Source organism: Salvelinus sp. IW2-2015, linkage group LG36 (genome assembly GCF_002910315.2).
Source record: "Salvelinus sp. IW2-2015 linkage group LG36, ASM291031v2, whole genome shotgun sequence".
NCBI lineage: Eukaryota > Metazoa > Chordata > Actinopteri > Salmoniformes > Salmonidae > Salvelinus > Salvelinus sp. IW2-2015.
This window is the reverse complement of record NC_036875.1, coordinates 11,440,113-11,463,219: the sequence shown is the minus strand read 5'-3', so window position 1 is coordinate 11,463,219 and position 23,107 is coordinate 11,440,113. Positions and strand designations below refer to the sequence as shown.

Genomic DNA, 23,107 nt, shown 5'->3' with positions numbered 1-23,107 from the left:
TTTAACGGTGGTTGGCATCCAATAAATGTTGCATTACCGCCACCTATTAGACTGGAGTATAACTCAATTATACTAAAATGCATAAATACAACAAATACCCTACCATCTAACGCTAAACTCACTTTTTTTATTTTATAAATAAAAATACCATACTCCCCTATTTAAATATATTTAGTCCTACTTCAGGCCAACAGTCTGAAATGATGGGACACCACCACTTAACACACCCTGTAACTCTTCTGATGTCAAGTCTCACACACTCAAATACCTCTCTGCAGCTGCCACCACAACCTCTATTTTCAGTGACATATGTTCCATCCCTGCAGTACAGTTCATAACCATTACTATAAATGCCAAAAATCCAATCTCACTGAAACATATATCACTTGTTGGTTCATCCCTATGTACTGGTACATATCTACTACTCACAACACTCCTCTCAGGATCCCTCCCCCTTGACCCATCTTCTTCTACTTTCGTCACTGCCTCACCATATGACAACTTCTGTACTACTCTAATCCTGGAAAACTCAACCTGCCAGCTTTCACAATTACYGCTATCCCAGTAATCACTCCTTTCAATTGCTCCCTTTTCTTGAGAGCAAAACAATTTACATCTCTTGCCCACATTCGTTTAACATGGAGCGCCTGCTCGCTCTGACCAGCAGAAACACAAACAACTTTCACAAGACCACTTCTGGTTACCCTCACTAATTCCACAGCACCCAACTCTGTTTTYACCCACCCTCATATTTTACCTTCAAACAGCTGAAAATACAATATTTTTGTTTATTGAAAAGGTTCACAGTGGTTTAGATGGTACAATGATTCTCTACACTATACTTCCTTGTTTTGTCAYAAACTGAAATTAGGCGAACTATTACAATTTCAGCAACCAGGAAATGGCGGAGCAATTTCTGCATATTGCATCTTTAAAGTTACATTTATCAAGTAAAATCAGGTGCATACTGAATCAAATAACCCCAGACTGTTGCAACGTTTAGGCAGTGGTCTGCTTCTGCCTATACATCTTTGCATTCATAATCATCAGTTTGGTTTTTACCGACAGCTGTTGTAGTTCATTCTTTTTACATTCAGAATCAGAGGTCTAAACAAAGGAAACCGGAATAATTGTGCATCCCCCAAACCCTAAGATTCAGATGTATGGTTGATGACATTTGTGCTTCAAATGTAGAGATTTGTCTAAAAACTGTGTGCATATGTAGAGCTCTACCAAGTTAACCTGTCTAAGCCAAAATTACACAACTGGTAATGTTAAGTGCATGATGTGCAACATCTACTAGATGTTAGATGTAAGTGGATTGAAAATGATGTGCTCTTTTTGTAATATTAAACCAGCAGCAATCATTTGTCACTGAACATTCATTTTTGGGCAACTGGGTGTAAAAGATACTATAAATAATGTAACTTTTTGTAAAAWGATTCTTAGCACCTGTCACACACATACACAGCCCCGACCACTCATGGGCCATATGGCACGAAGGAACTGCATCCATGGGATTTAGTTGATGTTTGTTGTAAAAGTACATTAAAAGACACTACACACTGTAAATGCAAATGCATCCGTGTGTTCTTGCTGGGCTGGGGAGGCTTCCCACAACCTCCCAGGTGTCCAGCTCTGGGTCATACTTCTCAATGCTCTGCAGATACGTCCCCTTTGAATAGGAATATCCCCCGGTCACATAGATGCAGCCATTGATCACTACAGCACCACACTCCATCCTCCTCTCCTTCATCACTGACAACTGCCTCCACTCATCTCTCTCTGGATCGTAGCAGTCTGTGATTGTAGTCTGTCCTCCCACCAAGTACAGCTTGTTGTTCAGAGAAACAGAGCACAGGCCATACTCTGAAAGCATGAATACAATGATTTACTTACTAAATATTACTGAATACAAATTAAAATAAAATGCCCACTTCCTTCAAAATCTGTCATACCTGGATGAGGACTGATTGTGACAATGTTCCACTCATTTATGTCTGGCCTGTAGGCCTGAACTTTTTCATAGGTGCTGCTTCCTCTGGATCCATAGTGGCCACCGGTCACATAGATTGTGTCATTCATGACACACGCAGTGGCATTTCCTACACCTTTGAAAGAGGAAGCATTTGATCAAAAACAGTGAACAGCCAAAACAATACTGATTTCAGTAGTGCTACTCAGTAAAATAATTTGCATGTTATTTTAATATGCAGAATAACTTGAAAGTAATTATTTTCAGGTCAATGGCTAAGAATCAAATAGTGAATGAGTGGCCAAGATAGCCTTTGGCCCAACCATGTGAAACGGACAAATTCAAGGGCAATACTAGAGCAACACAGACCTGCATGTTTGCTTAGGTGTCTTCTCATTGTAACTAACTCCTCTGTATAGTGGTTCTGTTTATGTTTTCATACCTTGTATCATGTTGGCTGTAGGGAACCATTTCTTTTTTAAGGGGTCATAGAATTCAGTGTCAAGTTGTATWGCTCCCCCTCTGTACCCTCCTATGGCATAGATACAGCCGTGTAAAGCCACAGAACAGTGGTAGTATCTGGCAGTGATCATGGGGCATCCCTCAGTCCACTCATCACAATCACCATTATAAATCCAAACTGTGTCCAGGGCTTCAATAGTCTCAGTCATATAACCCCCAGTCACATAAATATTTGCCCCCAGTAAAGATACACTATAGCTCTCTCTTGTCTGGTCAGGCATATCTTTTCCTTGCACCCATGTGTTGCTTATTGGATCCCATATGTGGACTTCACAGAGCGGATGCCAGTAGTACCCTCCAATAACATACATGCTTGAGGACAGTTTCTTCCTGCTCGCTGAAGTCTCTTTGCAGTTGGACTTCAAAGCGTTGATAATCAATGACCTTACTTTTCCCTCATTGCCCAGTAAGCATTGCCTCTGTCCATCCAGGGCAGTCTTGAAGTGCACCTCATCCAGCTCAAGATGGACACAACAGAGTAGGCCCTGAACGTGATCAATACGGTTAACAATGTCATAGGTGACCCATTTGACCACTGCATCCAAGAGAACTTCATCCTTCCATACGTTGATGTTCTTAAGAGACATGACGGAACTCAGCTTGTCGTAGTCCACCTCCAAGAATTCCTCCTGCTGTAGAAGTTCCTCAAACCTGCTGAGCATTACCCTTCGTGCCTCCCGCTCCAGCTCAGGGCAGATGTGCAGCTCAGCAAAAGAGTGCATACCCAGGCAGTTGTCCACATCCAGGAAGCGTATAAGGAAGTCTTCGCAAGCCTTCTTCACTGAGCTGAACTGTAAGAGGTCTGCTGCCTCCAGCAGGCTCTGTACATTTGTCTCAGTGATGTTCACCCTGGAAGTGTATACGTAGTTCACCAAAGCACTCAGAACGTCATAATCAATCCCTGTCAGTTTGATGAGGTTGTTTGACCGCTCTTTCATGTCGGCTGTGAACATGACTTTGAAATAAGAGCTGCGGGCTGACAATGCTGCCTTGTGACAGTAAAATACCTGTCCCGTGGCACATTGTAGGGTGATGTCGGTGAATATGCCACCTAGGTAGAACTCTCTCAGAGCATCCAATAGTTCATTTGGATGGGCGACGTCACAAAAGTCATAAATGTAGCTTCCTTTTCCTTTGTCTGACATAGTGGCTAGAAAATGAAGAGAAGATAGAACATATCATTCATAATTTGTGGCATTCATTTCTTGTGCCATTTTATTTACTATAGGCMTAAAAACAACTGAAATCGGATAGCTTTTAATGGCTTTCTTTACATATTGGCTTCCATCTTTACCACAACATAGGCTACTACAATATTAGGGCTATTTATATCTATACACACATCAGTAGGCTACGATCTGAGAGTGCAATAAAGGCTCTCAAGTAATCAGCACAGGACATGAGTTTCTACTCTCAAACCACTGGATTCTATACTACTAAACATTATTCACAACATTGTACCAACCATTAATCTTCAAATCCATATTCCCTCATTCACGCKTACCTTTCCACCGTCTAATGGCATGAATTGCGCTTTCTGGACTGAAACAGGCGCTCGCAGACACTAACCTCAAATTAGCTCTCAGGACCTTTGCAGCACACCGCTGTCCTATTTTGGTATCTGTGTATAGTTGGAGAGGCGCCGGCTGTCACCCTGCTCCATATACTCCAGCCTGCTTCCCAGATAATAGGCTACATACAACCTGCCAAATAGACCGCTTTAGCGAATCACCGTTCCCGTTATTCCCTGGACACACATTCTCCAACCACGGCAATGGTTGAGTCGAGACAGCATCGCTGCGCACAAGGACAATCCTACCCCAAAGTGAACAAAAAAACGGTATGGTTGGTAGCCTATTTTAATTTGATTGAGGAATTCCCCCACTGCAAAGCCCCTTCCCATTCAGTCTCTTTCGTTGCCATGGCAGTTTTAGCCAAATCCTAATAAGGATTACGATTGCATAATCTAAAGAGAGATTGTAGTGTGGTGCCATGAACAWGCGCCACATCAAACCTTATGACCAACACTGATTTTGTGGTTCACAACCTCACTGCTAACTGCTAAGTAAAATAATCTAAGTGATGGACATTGTACTTTAGGCTTCGCTGTTGAAATAACAGGACATTACATTTATTAAATATACAGTATACTAAAGGCTGGTAAACTAACATTGCATATTTCATCTCTATTGCACCCAAGGGAATATTTTATACTAGAAATAGGCTAGTCACCATAGAAACCTAGGGTGCACAGCAAATGCATATGAGTTTATTGATCAGATGAGATGGATTGTTTTTTTGTTTCCCATTTCAGCTACCTTCCTCCTGGTGTGTTGACATTGAGAAAATTTAGCAAAATCGGCAAGTAGAGAATACAAGAAAATACAAAACAATTGTAATAATGTAACAGGTATTTATTAAATTCTACACAGTCCGCATCTCTACAATAGAAATTACATTTTTWGTATTTATTCTAGATGTGTAATGTTAAATATAACAAACACTTTCTACATGTTGTAAACTAAGTATTGAAACGCTAAAAGGCCAAAAGAAACCGTTTAGATTAGTCAAATGGTTAGATATTTAGACATTGGAATGCTCTACTGGTCCTTCAGCATTGTAACAATACGCTCTCACTGCCATTTACACAGAGACCTGTGCTGCTGCTTTCACTAAAGGTTTTAAGGCACCAAGGTCCCCCAAGAGAGAGGATAACCCCACACAATACCACTGATCTCCACTACGAGCTGCAGGGGCACTGAATGACTCCATTTCCACTCCCGCCGTGGCCAGCAAACCTGAGGAAAGAGTGGGAGACAGTCAAGGTAAAATACGTGTCAACAGTTATTCTGGTCATCTTACATTTACAGCCGTGAGAAGCTTGCTGTCAAGTGCTAGCTTGGTGTAAACACATCCTGATGGGAAAAGGCAGAAAAAGTAAGAGTTAAGAATGCAGACTGAAAAKAGAAATCATTCAAGTTTGATTATGTCAAATAAGTAGCAAAAAAAGGCGGTATACCTTGCTAATCTTGTGTTGAAAAGACAGAATGGCTCAATTAGTCAATAGTGAGGTTGCAATGTGAAAAATAGCTCTCTCACCAGTCACAGAGGGCAGGAGCGGAGGAGACGCCACGGCCTTGAAGAACAGCAGGTTGCCAGTGAGAGAGACCGGCTGTCGGAACACGCTGCGGTTCAGCTCCAACAAGACTGGTACTCCTCCCTGTACTGAACCAGTAGCTCTGTAGCTGGAGCCGTTGACAGAGATCTCCACCTCACATGCACCTTGAGTCAGACCCTCACTGTGGTTTCTGATTACCTGAGATTTAAAAAGAACGTCATCCATCTCAAATAAGATTACTTATTTATWTTACACAAGATGGGTCATTAATAAAATATGACCTTTAGCCAAGTGTCAATGGGGGCCATTTTACCGTGATTCCAGATTCCTTGGCCAGGGTCAGTGAATTGACCAGGTTGGGGCAACTCTGGGACCCATCACTAAGTAATCCAACCATTACTGCTGAGGTCATGTAAGCGGAGGAATCTTTCAAGCAGTCTCCTAGATTGTGATAAAAACAACAGACCATCTTCAGTTTGCATGGCCAGAGCCCACACTTTTGTGATTTACACCATTATACCACTAGGGGTAGACAAACCAAAGCACAACAAAATCTTCCACTAATACATGTGTGCTTGAATGGCATCCAAAAATGGCATCAATCGTCTCCTTTACCGTTTGATCACTGATCTGAGAACAGTGGTCATGTAATGTTAACACATCTTTTCACCTATCAAGCCTGATCAGCAGTTTCAGAGAAAAGTAAGCAACTGAAGGATATTAGGACACAGTCTAATGCCTTRCAGTGCTTACCTTGAGTTATGATTTGGACTTGGCTGAAGGGTTGTTTAGAGGTGGTGCATGATTTCAGCGCAGCTCCTATGGCCTCTCCAAGTTTGATCCACTGGTGAGACTCGGGGGTGAATGTGCTTGCCAAAACCTGGGCATTCACCTGCACACACCAAATTGCACAACATGTAAACTATCAAAAAAAGTAATACATCTGCACCATTGAGAGCATCTTGACGGGTTGCATCACCGCTTGGTATGACAACTGCTTGGCATCCGGCMGCAAGGTGCTACAGAAGCTTCTATACCAGGTGCCATCCAGGTCTTCTATACCAGGCAGAGTCTGAGGAAGGCCCTAAAATTGGTCAGACTCCAGCCACCCAAGTCATAGACTGTTCTCTCTGCTACCACACAGAAAGCGGTACCGATTCACCAAGTCTGGAACCAACAGGACCCTGAACAGCTTCTACCCGCAAGCCATAAGACTGCTAAAAGGTTATTGAAATATCTAACCATATAGCTTCCCAGACTATCTACATTGACCCTTTTTGCACAATTTTTTTTTTTACTCATCACATACGCTGCTGCTACTGTTTATTCCTAATTACATGTACCCATCTACCTCGGACCCCTGCACATCGACTCGGTACTGGTACCCCTTGTATATAGCTAAGTTATTGTTACTCATTGTGTATTTATTATTACGTGTTTYACTTTTCTATTTTCTTTCTCTCTGCATTGTTGGGAAGGGCCGTAAGTAAGCTTTTCCCTGTTCGTAAACAAGTGGAGCCTGCAACATTGTTTCAATAGTCAAATTCGATCTCCAGCTGTCGCATAGTAATGAAYGTGTTGGGAGTCGGGATGAGACAGGCAGGCAGCTTTTCTCAGTGAGTCGAAATCATGAATCAGCGTTTATATATTAGAGGTCGACCGATTAATCGGAATGGACGATTAATTAGGGCCGATTTCAAGTTTTCACAACAATCGGTAATCTGTATTTTTGGAGACCGATTTGCCGAATTATTATTATTAATTTTTTTTTTTTAATGTTTTACACCTTTATTTAACTAGGCAAGTCAGTTAAGAACACATTCTTATTTTCAATGACGGCCTAGGAACGGTGGGTTAACTGCCTTGTTCAGGGGCAGAACGACAGATTTTTACCTTGTCAGCTCGGGGATTCGTTTTTGCAACCTTCCGGTTACTAGTCCAACGCTCTAACCACCTGCCTGTTAGTCAGCCTGCGTGGCCAAGGTAAGTTGCTAGCTAACATTAAACTTATCTTATAAAAAACAATCAAACTACACATGGTTGATGATATTACTAGTTTATCTAGCGTGTCCTGCGTTGCATATAATCGATGCGGTGCCTGTTAATTTCTCATTGAATCACAGCCTACTTCGACAAACGGGTGATGATTTAACAAGCGCATTTGCAAAAAAAAGCACKGTAGTTGCACCAMTGTACCTAACCATAAACATCAATGCCTTTCTTTAAAATCAATACACAAGTATATATTTTTAAACCTGCATATTTAGTTAATATTGCCTGCTAACATGAATTTCTTATAATTAGGGAAATTGTRTCACTTCTMTTGCGTTMCGTGCAAGCAGTCAGGGTATATGCAGCAGTTTGGGCCGCCTGGCTCATTGCGAACTGTGTGAAGTCCATTTATTCCTAACAAAGGCCGTAATTAATTTGCCAGAATTGTACATAATTATGACATAACATTGAAGGTTGTATAATGTAACAACAATATTTAGACTTAGGGATGCCATCCATTAGATAAAATACGGAACGGTTCAGTATTTCACTGAAAGAATAAGCGTTTTGTTTTCGAAATGATAGTTTCCGGATTCGAGCATATTAAATGACCAAAGGCTCGTATTTCTGTGTGTTATTATGTTATAATTAAGTCTATGATATGATAGAGCAGTCTGACTGAGCGATGGTAGGCAACAGCAGGCTTGTAAGCATTCATTCAAACAGGACTTTCGTGTGTTTGCTAGCAGCTGTTTWTGACTTCAAGCCGATCAACTCCCGATATTAGGCTGGTGTAACCGATGTGAAATGGCTAGCTAGTTAGCGGGGTGCGCGCTAATAGCGTTTCAAACGTCACTCGCTCTGAGATTTGGAGTAGTTGTTCCCCTTGCTCTGCATGGGTAACGCTGCTTCGAGGGTGGCTGTTGTCGATGTGTTCCTGGTTCGAGCCCAGGTAGGATTGAGGAGAGGGACGGAAGCTATACTGTTACACTGGCAATACTAAAGTGCCTATAAAAACATCCAATAGTCAAAGGTTTATGAAATACAAATCGTATAGAGAGAAATAGTCCTATAATTCCTATAATAACTACAACCTAAAACTTCTTACCTGGGAATATTGAAGACTCATGTTAAAAGGAACCACCAGCTTTCATATGTTCTCATGTTCTGCGCAAGGAACTTAAACGTTAGCTTTTTTACATGGCACATATTGCACTTTAACTTTCTTCTCCAACACTTTGTTTTTGYATTATTTAAACCAAATTGAACATGTTTTATTATTTATTTGAGGCTAAATTGATTTTATTGATGTATTATATTAAGTTAAAATAAGTGTTCATTCAGTATTGTTGTAATTGTCATTATTACAAATAAATAAAAAATAATAAATCGTCCGATTAATCGGTATCGGCTCTTTTTGGTCCTCAGACGGTATTGGCGTTGAAAAATCATAATCGCTCAGCTCTAGATATATATATATATACACACTACAACCGGTCACACAACTGGTGAGAACACCTACTCATTCAAGGGCTTTCTTTATTTTTACAGTTTCTACATTGTAGAATAATAGTGAAGACATCAAAACTATGAAATAACATATAAATCATGTAGTAACCAAAAAAGGTGTTAAAAAAATCAAAAATATTTATATTTGAGATTCTTCAAAGTAGCTAACCTTTGCCTTGATGACAGCTTTGCACACTTTTAGCTCTCTCAACCAGCTTCACCTGGAATGCTTTTCCAACGTCTTGAAGGAGTTCCCACATATGCTGAGCACTTGTTGGCTGTTTTCCTTCACTCTGTGGTCCACACGTCCCAATTTTTTGGGGTTACTACATGATTCAATGTGTGTTATTTCAAAGTTTTAAAATAGTAAAAATAAGAAAAACCCTGTAATGAGTAGGTGTGTCCAAACTTTTGACTGGTACATTATATTATATATATATATTATATATATATATCTATATATATCAAATCACAGACACCACACCACAACACATACACACACAAAACAGGTAAAACGAAGTGCAGCTAGTTTGCTGTCTTTCCTGCTTCAGTTTGGAGAGATTGTGTTAGATGTGTTATTGGCTAGCTCTTCTGAACAGTGTCCTAAACAGAGAGCACTTCTATGCCAGGCGAAATCTCACCTCATTAGCTCATTGTTATGGATGTATCCAAATAAATGTCACTAAAAAACAGCTTATACAACTGCAAATGCAGCTACTTTGTTGTTATTCTGGCTACACTGTTTGACATGACTGCAAGTTAGGGAAAGGGGGATACCTAGTCAGTTGTCCGGCCCGCCGGGCACTTCAATCCGGCACACGAGACATAAAAATGTAAAAAAAAAAATTGGTATCCAATTGGTAGTTACAGCCTTGTCCCATTGCTGCAACTCCCGTATGGACTCGGGAGAGGTGAAGGTCGAGAGCCGTGCGTCCTCCGAAACACGACCCATCCAAGCCGCACTGCTTCTTGACACAATGCCCGCTTCACCCGGAAGCCAGCTGCACCAATGTGTCGGAGGAAACACTGTACACCTGRCGACCGTGTCAGCGTGCATACGCCCGGCCCGCCACAAGTGTCGCTAGAGCTCGATGGGACAAGGAAATCTCGGTCTGCCAAACCCTCTCCTAACCCGGACGGGGCCAATTGTGCGTCGCCTCATGGGTCCCCTAGTCACGGCCAGCTGTGACACAGCCTGGGATCGAACACGGGTCTRTAGTGATGCCTCAAGCACTGCCTTAGACCACTGTGCCACTCGGGAGGCCCCAGCAAATAGATTTTTACAAACAATTGGTCCCCCAAAAAATGCGTCCCTCTGTTGAATTTCAAAATCCCGATGTGGCCCTCGAGACAAAAAGTTTGTCCACCTCTAACCACTAGGCTACCTGCCATATTTGGCTAGCTAGCAAGCAAGGGATAAGAACGTTGCCCGTCAGTTTGGCAATATAACATTTAGAATGAACGACTAGGTCGCTTCCATAGATRCAGAACAAAAAGACTGAACGACTGGGTCGCGTCTCTGGCAAAAGAACCGATAGAAATAAAGATCAGCCGGCTTGGGTTGCTAGATTTGTGTCGGGACTATATCTTGTGGAAGGATGAAATTGTATGAATAAATTCATCCAAATAACATTTTTAATGAATATATGTAAATCATTATTTGAATATGTTGGTAACCCATGGTATAAAAAAAGTGATAATGCCTTCAAAACCGCTGTTGAGGATATATTGGCACGGTCTTCGTCTTGGGCCTAACAACACCTGTCCCAATGTCCTCCAAACACCGGCTTCAGGCATTTTCACTTAAATATACCACGGCTTTCAGCCGGGTGCTCGAACCACCCGGTTTATAATTTGGAACGAGGAACTGAAAAGTGTTTCAAGAAGCTCTATTGCATTGAGATGCATTGTTTTTGCCCAACCGGTTTTACTACACTTCATGTGTAAAACGAACTAACCAAACAACCAACCGGACCCTGAACAGCTTCTACCCTCAAGCCATAAGACTGCTAAATAGTTAACCAAAAACCTTCCCGGACAATCTGCATTGACCCCTTTTGCACTAACTCTTCTGACTCATCACATACGCTTCTGCTACTGTTTATTATCTATCCTGTTGCCTAGTCACTTTATCCCTACCTATWTGTACATATCTACCTCAATTACCTTGTACCCTTGCACATCGACTTGGTACTGGTAGTCTGTGTATATAGACACGTTTTCGTTACTTATTGTGTATTTATTCCGTGTTATTATTTTTATATTATTTCCCACTTTTTCTCTCTGCATTGTTGGGAAGGATCCGTAAGAAAGCATTTCACTGGTAGTCACCTGTTTACGAAGCATGTGACAAATAAAATGCGATTTGAACTGTCTTAATTGTATTGCAAAGTATGACTCAATATTGAAGATACATTCTTGCAACGAAACTATCATTAGAATCCTTTGTGAACAACCTTGAGGGTTACATTTTGTGTTACATTGTTACTAACACGTTCAATTCGTGAAAGTTTCAAGGTCTGAAGGGAACAGTTTTTCTAACCATAGCAACACTGAAACAATCAAAGAAAAAACCTATTAGAATCGGGCACCTATAGGCTTTTGCTTGACTGTAATAGGAGAGAAGAACTCACTGCTCCAACCAAGCTCTTGCCCATCACCATGTCCACAATCTGCAGAGCGATGTCCTGCCCACAGCGCGCCTGGGCCTCCTTTGTACTRGCACCCAGGTGAGGACAGCTGATCACATTGGGATGGTTCACCAGGGCACGGTTCTTTGGGGGTTCCTGAGAAAGAATGGAACGCCATGATGTAAGTGAGACTGGCAATATTGAAGGGAAGACAAGTAAAATAAAATATAAATTAATACATTTGTGGTTTAAGTGATAATTTTTTTAGTGGGTAAATTAGATTTAATATTGCAGATATATTGTGGCTTCTATCAATGTAATTGTCTGTATAATTTCCAATCCCCCATATATTTTTGTAAATAAATAAATACATACACTACCGTTTGGGGTCACTTAGAAATTCTTGTTTTTGAAAGAAAAGCACATTKTTTGTCCGTCAACAGTGAAGAGGCAACTCCGGAATGTTGGCCTTCTAGGCAGAGTTGCAAAGAAAATGCCACATCTCAGACTGGCCAATAAAAATAAAAGATTAAGATGGGCAAAAGAACATAGACACTGGACAGAGGAACTCTGCCTAAAAGGCCAGCATCCCATAGTTGCCTCTTCACTGTTGACGTTGAGACTGGTGTTTTGCGGGTACTATTTAATGAAGCTGCCAGTTGAGGACTTGTGAGGCGTCTGTTTCTCAAATTAGACACTCTAATGTACTTGTCCTCTTGTTCAGTTGTGCACCGGGGCCTCCCACTMCTCTTTCTATTCTGGTTAGAGCCAGTTTGCGCTGTTCTGTGAAGGGAGTAGTACACAGCGCTGTACGAAATCTTTAGTTTCTTGGCAATTTCTCGCATGGAATAGCCTTCATTTCTCAGAACACGAATAGACTGACGAGTTTCAGAAGAAAGTTTTTTGTTTCTGGCCATTTTGAACCTGTAATAGAACCCACAAATGCTGATGCTCCAGATACTCAACTAGTCTAAAGGCCAGTTTTATGGCTTCTTTAAATCAGAACAGTTTTCAGCTGTGCTAACATAACYSYWWWRSRGTTTTCTAATGATCAATTAGCCTTTTAAAATGATAAACTTGGRGTAGCTAACAGGAGTGATGCCTGCTGATAATGGGCCTCTGTACACCTATGTAGATATTCCATTAAAATTCAGCCGTTTCCAGCTACAATAGTCATTTACAACATTAACAATGYCTACACTGTATTTCTGATCWATTTGATKWTATTTTAATGGACAAAAAAAGGTGCTTTTCTTTMAAAAACAAGGACATTTCTAAGTGACCCCAAACTTTTGAACGGTAGTGTATATATATTTTTTCTTTATTATTTTCCCCCTAACCCTCCCCCCTAATTGGAGTAAACTAATGGTCAACAACACTTTGGCTTCTACATACATTTTACAGACAGAATATTTTTCATTAGTTATCTTGTTTGTTTTTAGTCCCATCCTTCAGCTACCCTCAACCCCTCCCATCCATCTCTGAAGACCATCCGGTTTTGATTTCTATTTGCCATATATTGTTCAACTCTCCTGTTWCACAAAAGTTCTGAACCTTGTTCTCATAGTTTCTACAGATTGTAAATTAAAGAAAATTTTTGCTGAGTGTTATTAAATCGATTGACTATGACTTTTCAAATCACCGAGCATTGCTATTTGCAGAGTTAGCTTCAGGTAAATGTTGCATTTCTTCAGCCATTCTTGAACCTGCAATCAAAAACAATCTACAGATGGACAGTCCCAAAACAAATTATCTACTGAAATCTGCGGAGCTGGGATGGTTGTATCCCCATATACAGTACCAGTCGAAAGTTTGGACACCGCTACTCATTCAAGGGTTTTTCTTTATTTTTACTATATTGTAGAATAATAGTTAAGACATCAAACCTATGAAATAACACATATGGAATCATGCAGTAACCAAAAGTATTAAACAAATCAAAATATATTTTATATTCTTCAAAGTAACCAGCCTTTGCCTTGATGACAGGTTTGCACTCTTGGCATTCTCTCAACCAGCTTCATGAGGTAGTTACCTGGAATGCATTTAAATTAACAGGTGTGCCTTGTTAAAACTGAATTTGTGGAATGTCTTTCCTTCTTAATGCGTTTGAGCCAATCAGTTGTGTTGTAACAAGGTAGGGGGGAAATACAGAAGATAGCCTTATTTGGTAAAATATCAAGTCCATATTATGGCAAGAACAGCTCAAATAAGCAAAGAAAAACAACAGTCCATCATTACTTTAAGACATTAAGGTCAGTCAATATGGACAATTAAGAACTTTGAAAGTTTCTTCAAAAACCATCAAGCGCTATGATGAAACTGGCTCTTATGAGGACTGCCACAGGAAAGGAAGACCCAATTACCTCTGCTGCAGAGAGATAGAGATAAGTTCATTAGAGTTACCAGCCTCAGAAATTGTATCCCAAATAAATGCTTCACAGAGTTCAAGTAACAGACACATCTCAACATCAACTGTTCAGAAGRGACTGTGTGAATCAGGCCTTCATGGTCGAATTGCTGCAAAGAAACCACTACTAAAGGACACCAATAAGAAAAAGAGACTTGCTTGGGCCAAGAAACACGAGCAATAGACATTAGACCGGTGGAAATCTGTCCTTTGGTCTGATGGGTTCAAATGTGAGATTCTTGGTTACAACCGCCGTGTCTTTGTGAGACGCRGAGTAGGTTTACAGATGATCTCCGCATGTGTGGTTCCCACCATGAAGCATGGAGGAGGTGTGATAGTGCTTTGCTGGTGACACTGTCTGTGATATAWTTAGAATTCAAGGCACAATTAACCAGCATGGCTACCACAGCATTCTGCAGCGATACGCCATCCCATCTGGCTTGCGCTTATTGGGACTATCATTTGTTTTTCAACAGGACAATGACCCAAAACACACCTCCGGGCTGTGTAAGGGCTATTTGACCAAGGAGAGTGATGGTGCTGCATCAGATGACCTGGCCTCAACCCAAGTGAGATGGCTTGGGATGAGTTGGACCGCAGAGTGAAGGACCGCATCATTCCAGGTGAAGCTGGTTGAGAAAAAGCCAAGAGTGTGCAAAGCTGTCATCAAGGCAACGGGTGGCTACTTTGAAGAATCTAAAATACACTTTTTTGGTTACTACACGATTCCATGTGTTATTTCAATGTAGAAAACAGTAAAAATAAAGAAAAACCCTTGAATGAGTAGATGTGTCCAAACTTTTGACATGTACTGTACATACGGAAAGTATTCAGACCACTTAACTTTTCCCACATTTTGTTACGTTACAGCTAAAATCGATTAAATTAAATAAATTCCCTCTTCAATCTACACACAATACCCTATGACAAAGTTTAAACAAGTTTAGACATTTTTGTAAATTAAAAAAAAACTAAAACATCTTATTTACATAAGTATTCAGACCCTTTGAAATGTTTCAACAACCTGTTTGGAGTCCACCTGTGGTAAATTCAATTGATGGGACATGTGGAAAGGCACACACCTGTCTATATAAGGTCCCACAGTTGACAGTGCATTTCAGAGCAAAAACCAAGCCATGAGGTCGAAGGAATTGTCCATAGAKCTCCGAGATAGGATTGTGTCAAGGCACAGATCAAGRGAAGGGTATCCAAAAAATTCTGCAGCATTGAAGGTCCCCTAAAACACAGTGGCCACCATCATTTTAAAATGGAAGAAGTTTGGAACCATCAAGATTCTTCCTACAGCAAATTGAGCAATTGGAGGAGAAGGGCCTTGGTCATGGAGGTGACCAAGAACCCGATGGTCACTCGGACAGAGTTCCAGAGTGCCTCTGTGGAGATGGGAGAACCTTCCAGAAGGACAACCATCTCTGCAGCACTCCACCAATCAGGTAGAGTGGTCAGATGAAAGCCACTCCTCAGTAACAGCCCACTTGGAGTTTGTCATAAGGCAGCTAAAGGACACTCAGACCATGAGAAACAAGATTCTCTGGTCTGATGAAACCAAGATTGAACTCTTTGGCCTGAATGCCAAGCGTTATGTCTGGAAGAAACCTGGCACCATCCCCAGGTTGAAGCATGGTGGTTGCAGCATCATGCTCTGGGGATGTTTCTCAGCAGCAGGGAATGGGAGACTAGTCAGGATCGGGGGAAAGATGAAAGGACTCCCGAGTGGCGCAGCGGTCTAAGGCACTGCATCCCAGTGCTAGAGGCGTCACTACAGACACCCTGGWTCGAATCCAGGCTGTATCACAACCGGCCGTGATACGGAGTCCCATAGGGCGGTGCACAATTGGTCCAGCGTTGTCTGGGTTTGGCCGGTGTAGGCCAAATTAAATTTCATTGGTCACATGCAGATGTTATTTCGAGTATAGTGAAATGCTTGTAAAAAAAATAAAATACTGCAAAGTTTCCTAAGGACTAGAAACGAGGCAGCCCTCTCTGTCAGCGCCATCCTCACAAATTCGTATTTACAATGACGGCCTTTGTTCTTTACTGACTTGCCTGGTCAAATAAATAAAAATAAACAGAGATTCTTGATGAAAACCTGCTCAAGACCTCTGACTGGGGCGAAGGTTCATCTTCCAACAGGACAACGACCCTAAGCACACAGCCAAGACAACGCAGGAGTGGCTTCGGGACAAGTCTCTGAATGTCCTTGAGTGGCCCAGCTGGAGCCCGGACTTGAACCMGGTCAAACATCTCTGGAGAGACCTGAAAATAGCTGTGCGGCGACGCTCCCCATCCAACCTGACAGAGCTTGAGAGGATCTGCAGAGAAGAATGGGAGAAACTCCTCAAATACAGGTGTGCCAAGCTTCATACCCAAGAAGACTTGAGACTGTAATCGCGTCAAAGGTGCTTCGACCCATCTGGACAAGTGGAATACCTATGTAAGAATGCTGTTCATTGACTATAGCTCAGCATTCAACACCATAGTACCTTCCAAGCTCATCATTAAGCTCGAGGCCCTGGGTCTGAACCCCGCCCTGTGCAACTGGGCCTTGACGGGCCACCCCCAGGTGGTTCAGGTAGGAAACCACACATTCGCTGATYCTCAACACTGGGGCCCCACAAGGGTGCGTACTCAGCCCCCTCCTGTGCTCTCTGTTCTCCTATGACTGTGTGGCCAAGCACGCCTTCAGCTCAATCATCAAGTTTGCAGGCGACAACAATAGTAGGCTTGATTACCAACATGACGAAACAGCCTACAAAAGGAAGTGAGGGCTCTGGGAGTGTGGTGCCAGGAAAATAATCTCTCACTCAACGTCAATAAAATAAAGGAGATGATCATGGACTACCGGAAACAGCAGAGGGAGCACCCCCCTATCCACATCGACGGTACCGCAGTGGATAAGGTGGAAAGCCTCAAGTTCCTCGACGTAAACATCACTGACAAACTGAAATGGTCCACCCACACACTCTTCAACCKCAGGAGGCTGAAAAAAATGTGGCTTGGCACCTAAAACCCTCAATATCTCTTACAGATGCACAATTGAGAGCATCCTGTCGGGCTGTATCGCCACCTGGTACGGCAACTGCACAGCCTGCAACCTCAGGGCTCTCCAGAGGGTGGTGCTGTCTGCCCAATGMATCACCGGGGGCAAACTACCTGCCCTCCAGGACACCTACAATACCCGATGTCGCAGGAAGGCCAAAAAGCTGATCAAGGACAACCACCCAAGCCACTGCCGGTTCACCCCGCTATCATCCAGAAGTCGAGGTCAGTACAGGTGCATCGGACAGAGACTGAAAAACAGCTTCTATCTCAAGGCCATCAGACTGTTAAATAGCCATCACTAGCACATTAGAGGCTGCTGACTATATACATAGACTTGAAATCCCTGGCCACTTTAATAAATGGAACACTAGTCACTTTATAATGTTTACATATTTTGCATTACTCATCTCTTATAATAGAATACAGTATATACATATCTTAGTCTATGCCGCTCTGACATTGCTCGTCCATATATTAATATATTCTTAATTCCATTCCTTTACTTAGATTTGTGTGTATTGGGTATATGTTGTGAAATTTTTTGATATTACTTGTTAGATGTTACTGCACTGTCTGAGGTAGAAACACAAGTATTTCGCTACACCCGCAATAACATCTGCTAAACATGTGTATGTGATCAATCAATTTGATATGGATTTGATCAAAGTACTGAGTAAAGGGTCTGAATACTTACATAAAAAAATAACAAAACTGAAATATCACATTTTATCAATTTTCAAAAATGTCTAAACACCTGTTTTTGCTTTGTTATTATTGTTATTATTTTTTTAATGCACAGACAAGTTCCTTACTTTCTCCCCCTACCACTTTTGCGGTAATGCTCCAATTASTTGGTTGTAATTTTGGATAGAGCAGACATTTCCATATATTTTTGTTAGCTGCATGTGTGACATAACTCCATGATATAATTKACAAAGATTATACCYTTTTTTGATTCCCAAAATAAAGTAAWTTTTTCTATGAATTAGTATATTTGAGTTTAACCATAGTATTTGTTGTAATATTTGTATTTTCTGGTGGATAAACTGAAATTGCAACCAACTTTCTATGGCTTGTTTTACAAATTATGGGATGTGGTATTCTTGCCTCGAGAAAAACATCGAGGCCAGCCCCTCCACACTGTCCAGACTCCAAAGCTCTGAGGAGAGCATCCTCATCGATGATKCCCCCGCGTGCACAGTTCACGACCTTTACACCTTTCTTGCACTTAGCAAATGACGTGTCGTTCAGTAGTCCTAGGAGAAACAACAATTTAACCTCAAGTGGAAAATAATGKTTTTTGTTTGATAATCGATGTAATCACTTTCTACCCTCCAGTACTACAACTATACCACCTCTATAAAACTCACCAGCTGTAGAAGGCATGAGGGGAGTGTGGACGGTGATGTAATCACACTTGGGCCACAGCTGCTCCAGGGACATCTGCTCGACCCCCCAGGTAGCAGTCACCTCAGGAGGGGTGATTGGATCATAGCCGATGGTCTRTCGAAAGCAAATTCAGTTACCACTATCGTGCTACAGTAGGCAGCTTTTAAAGATCGTTTGACTTTTCAGAGGATTATGAACCAACCTTCATGCCAAAGGACTGCATTCTGGTGGCGACTTCCTTTCCAATTCTTCCAAGTCCAACTATTCCAAGTATTTTGCCGTACATCTCTGCGCCCATGAACTGAAAAATCATTAACACAACTTTGACCCAGGTCCCTGAAGAGTTTGAGACAMCATAGATTTACAAATCATATTGAATTATTGATGATTGAATGGACACTGGGGCAGACCACGTGACAGTAATTGCTTTTTGTGTCAAAATAAAAGGGAAGCCAAAATACTCTGTACCTTTTTACGATCCCAGTTCCCTGCTTTCATGGACATGGCTGCTTGGGGCACATGTCTAGGAAGAGAATGGTTTTGAATTAAGTTATATCAAACTTTCCTGTAAAAGTAGGATGAAAAGGACAGATGGGGGTGTATAGTGCAAAGCAATGTCTAACCAATGCCATGAGCTATGCCGAGAGATATTATGTATCATCTGTTGTAGTGTCTTACCTTGAGAGGCTCATCAACAGGGTRCATGTCAGCTCTGCAGCACTGATGGTGTTGCCACTTGGTGTGCTAGAAGAGGGTAATGACACATACAATAGTCTAATATTCAGGGAAAAGACTGATCTGTGGTGATTTGATTTAGACCTACAGTTGAAGTCGGAAGTTTACATACACTTAGGTTGGAGTCATTAAAATTCGTTTTTCAACCACTCCACAAATTTCTTGTTAACAAACTATAGTTTTGGCAAGTCGGTTAGGACATCTCCTTTGTGCATGAYACAAGTAATTTTTCCAACAATTGTTTACACAGATTATTTCACTGTATCACAATTCCAGTGGGTCAGAAGTTTACATACACTAAGTTGACTGTGCCTTTAAACAGCTTGGAAAATTCCAGAAAATTATGTCATGGCTTTAGAAGCGTCTGATGGGCTAATCGACATAATATGAGTCAATTGGAGGTGTGGATGTACTGGCATACCTTCAAACTCAGTGCCTCTTTGCTTGACATCATGGGAAAAAGAAAAGAAATCAGCCAAGACCTCAAAAAAATAAATAAATAATTGTAGACCTCCACAAATCTGGTTCATCCTTGGAAGCAATTTCCAAACGTCTGAAGGTACCACGTTCATCTGTACAAACAATACTACGCAAGTTTAAACACCATGGGACCACGCAGCTGTTATACCGCGCAGGAAGGAGACGCGTTTTGTCTCCTACAGATGAACGTACTTTGGTGCGAAAAGTACATATCAATCCCAGAACAAAAGCAAAGAACCTTGTGAAGATGCTGGAGGAAACAGGTACAAAAGTATCTATATCCACAGTAAAACGAGTCCTATATCAACATAACCTGAAAGGCCGCTCAGCAAGGAAGAAGCCACTGCTCCAAAACCGCCATAAAAAAAACCAGACTACGGTTTGCAACTGCACATGGGGACAAAGATCGTACTTTTTGGAGAAATGTCCTCTGGTCTGATGAAACAAAATTAAAACTGTTTGGCCATAATGCCCATCGTTATGTTGGAGAAAAAGGGGGAGCTTGCAAACCGAAGAACACCAACCCAACCATGAAGCACGGGGTGGCAGCATCATGTTGTGGGGGTGCTTTGCTGCAGGAGGGACTGGTGCACTTCACAAAATAGATGGCATCATGAGGGATGAAAATTATGTGGATATATTAAAGCAACATCTCAAGACATCAGTCAGGAAGTTAAAGCTTGGTCGCAAATGGATCTTCCAAATGGACAATGACCCCAAGCATACTTCCAAAGTTGTGGCAAAATGGGCTTAAGGACAACAAAGTCAAGGTATTTGGAGTGGCCATCACAAAGCCCTGAGCTCAATCCTATAGAAACTTTGTGGGAAGAACTGAAAAAGCGTGTGCGAGCAAGGAGGCCTACAAACCTGACTCAGATACACAAGCTCTGTCAGGAGGAATGGGCCAAAATTCACCCAACTTATTGTGGGAAGCTTGTGGAAGGTTACCCGAAACGTTTGACCCAAGTTAAACAATTTAAAGGCAATGCTACCAAATACTAATTGAGTGTATGTACACTTCAGACACACTGGGAATGTGATGAAAGAAATAAAAGCTGAAATAAATAATTCTCTCTACTATTATTCTGACATTTCACATTCTTAAAATWRAGTGGTGATSSTAACKGACCTAAGACAGGGAATTGTTACTAGGATTAAATGTSAGGAATTGTGAAAAATTGAGTTTAAATATATTTGGCTAAGGTGTATGTAAACTTCTGACTTCAACTGTAGGAGTTTCCTTAAAACGATACATGTATCAGCGACTTAGAACTTATTTCGAAGGACACTATTATTTTGCAAACTTACTTCATAACAATTATGCCCTTTATAGTGGCAGCATCCACATCCACATTGTCAACGCCTGTCCCAGCTCTTCCAATGATTTTGAGGTTACCAGCAGCATTGATGACATCAGCTGTCACCTTTGTTGCAGATCGAACCACCAGGCCATCATAGTCCTGGAGGTGGATAGAAAAGGAAAAAAKATGATATGCATAGTGATGCCAGTGCATGACAAAATTATCTATTGTTCATTGGAGTAATTTGATGAGATAAGGAATGAGCTTATATAGTTGGAATTCTTGCATTAATCAAACACATTCGTTATTGATTTGGCATCACATGGTGTCATGAGGAAGACAAGTTAAATATTAGATGAGTTGCCTCTGGTGTAATTGATCAAACTATGTATAGTCTACATTTTGAAAGTACTAGAAAGGGAAGCAAGCCCCAGTCTAAATGTAATTCTATAGTGTTTATAGACTATAGTCGGCCAAACGAGGGAAWTCAGTAAAGACTTGTTGCAGTTGCATCATATTTCCAAGAAGGCTGTACAACTATAGCGCGACACCAAAGAGAGGAGGACAAGATCGCACATGCAAGAATCCACTAAACTGCAACTGCTGTAAATCACCCGCCAAATAAAATCCAGTTGTCTGAAACGCAGAAATCATCGTTTTTTTCGTCAGAGGGACTTTTGATGAGGTTATTCAACCAATGACCAAACGCGACATACTTTTTCCATATTAGACATTTGATACCAACTGTGAATTGTTTTCAAATTTTAGAAAGACATCGTGGAACAAAAATGCATGTCATGCCTTAAATGTTTAATACGAGGAATTCATGCAAATTAGAAAAAATGTCAACCCTTACCTTGATCTCCGCAATCAAGTCATCCTTACTCATATTTTGCTTCTCTGTAACTTGGATTCCATTTTCTTGCAGGATCTTCTTACAACAAGGATCAACACTTTCACTGATTAAAATGCGTTTGATGGATATTGGGGCCATTTTGCTGTTCTCTCAACAGTTGGGTAAAATTTCACACTTGAATGGGTGAACCCTTTTACGTAAACTGATGGACACGCTGAAAAGCTCTCAGTTCAGTTGGTTTTGAATAAAATACTCGGCTAAGGACTGCCCCTTTCAAAGTAAACCCGCCTCTTCTCATCTCCAGTTTTCTGACGTGATGCTGAAACAGGGAGAGGCAATATATACTGTAGCTGGAACCACATAAATTATATTTGCTATAACTTGTTGGACCAGAAATACTATGCAATAATCACCTGGCAATGTTGTACAATAGTAATACAATTCTGCTGATTATTTGTTTTAAAGACTGATGATTTTTTTATTATTACAATTTTCAAAACTGAAGAAAAGGTGTATTTGAGTGCAAGCCACTCCCTCCCTTAAACATTATACATTTGTAGCTGATTTCTCAAGAACATCAGTTCAAACTTAGTGAGACAGCTTTCAAAGTCTGTGATAGGCTTCCTAAGTCAAGCACAGACTTAAGCACCTCAATTAGACTCACTATCACACGACAGGCCTGTCTCTGTTCGTTGAAGTTGTAGTGTCAAACGCCACCCCTAACTTTACCCAGTCTTTCTATGGTCATGCAGATAGCTGATCTATCATGTCTCCCTTTTAAAAATGCAACATGATGTATCTAGTGGTCTGTGTATTATCTTGAATAGATATCTAGTTTACCTAATTGTATTGTCTATACATGTAGCTGGGCAAGCACTAGGCTAATTATGGACACTCCTTAAAGTCTAAGGATTTTACATGTTCTGTTTGATGGCGAATTGGCTCTGGAGGCCAAAACAGCCAAATACTCCAGCTAAACGTGAATCGAAGCTCAATTGCAGTATGGCTCTAGAAACATAAACGTACAAATATTAAAGCAATAACTATGCATAGCATACCACAGCATAACATCATTGTTATACCATGACCATAACACTGTTTTTTCGTTTCTTTCAGTGCATGCAGTTGAT

The 23,107-nt window shown here is 41.2% G+C and overlaps 2 protein-coding genes across 3 annotated transcripts; both read right to left on the bottom strand.

Moving 5' to 3' along the window:
• Positions 1-774: 774 nt before the first annotated feature.
• Positions 775-4,193, bottom strand: klhl23 (kelch-like family member 23). Of its 2 annotated transcripts, none has more exons than XM_023981489.2 (4): positions 3,963-4,193; positions 2,418-3,647; positions 1,959-2,111; positions 775-1,869 (listed from the first exon to the last, which is right to left on the bottom strand). In XM_023981489.2, the coding sequence occupies exons 1-4, from the start codon at positions 3,979-3,981 to the stop codon at positions 1,559-1,561; spliced, it is 1,713 nt and encodes a 570-aa protein (XP_023837257.1). In that variant the 5' UTR covers positions 3,982-4,193; the 3' UTR covers positions 775-1,558. The 2 variants fall into 2 exon arrangements, with proteins under 2 accessions (XP_023837257.1, XP_023837260.1); XM_023981492.2 differs by having other exon boundaries at positions 1,687-1,834.
• Positions 4,194-4,896: 703 nt separating this feature from the next.
• On the bottom strand, positions 4,897-22,208 carry phgdh (phosphoglycerate dehydrogenase). Its single transcript, XM_023981493.2, has 12 exons — positions 21,978-22,208; positions 21,129-21,280; positions 19,284-19,349; positions 19,074-19,128; positions 18,808-18,906; positions 18,587-18,719; positions 18,324-18,472; positions 11,750-11,902; positions 6,369-6,507; positions 5,929-6,056; positions 5,597-5,813; positions 4,897-5,295 (listed from the first exon to the last, which is right to left on the bottom strand). The coding sequence occupies exons 1-12, from the start codon at positions 22,113-22,115 to the stop codon at positions 5,141-5,143; spliced, it is 1,584 nt and encodes a 527-aa protein (XP_023837261.1). The 5' UTR covers positions 22,116-22,208; the 3' UTR covers positions 4,897-5,140.
• Positions 22,209-23,107: the final 899 nt, after the last annotated feature.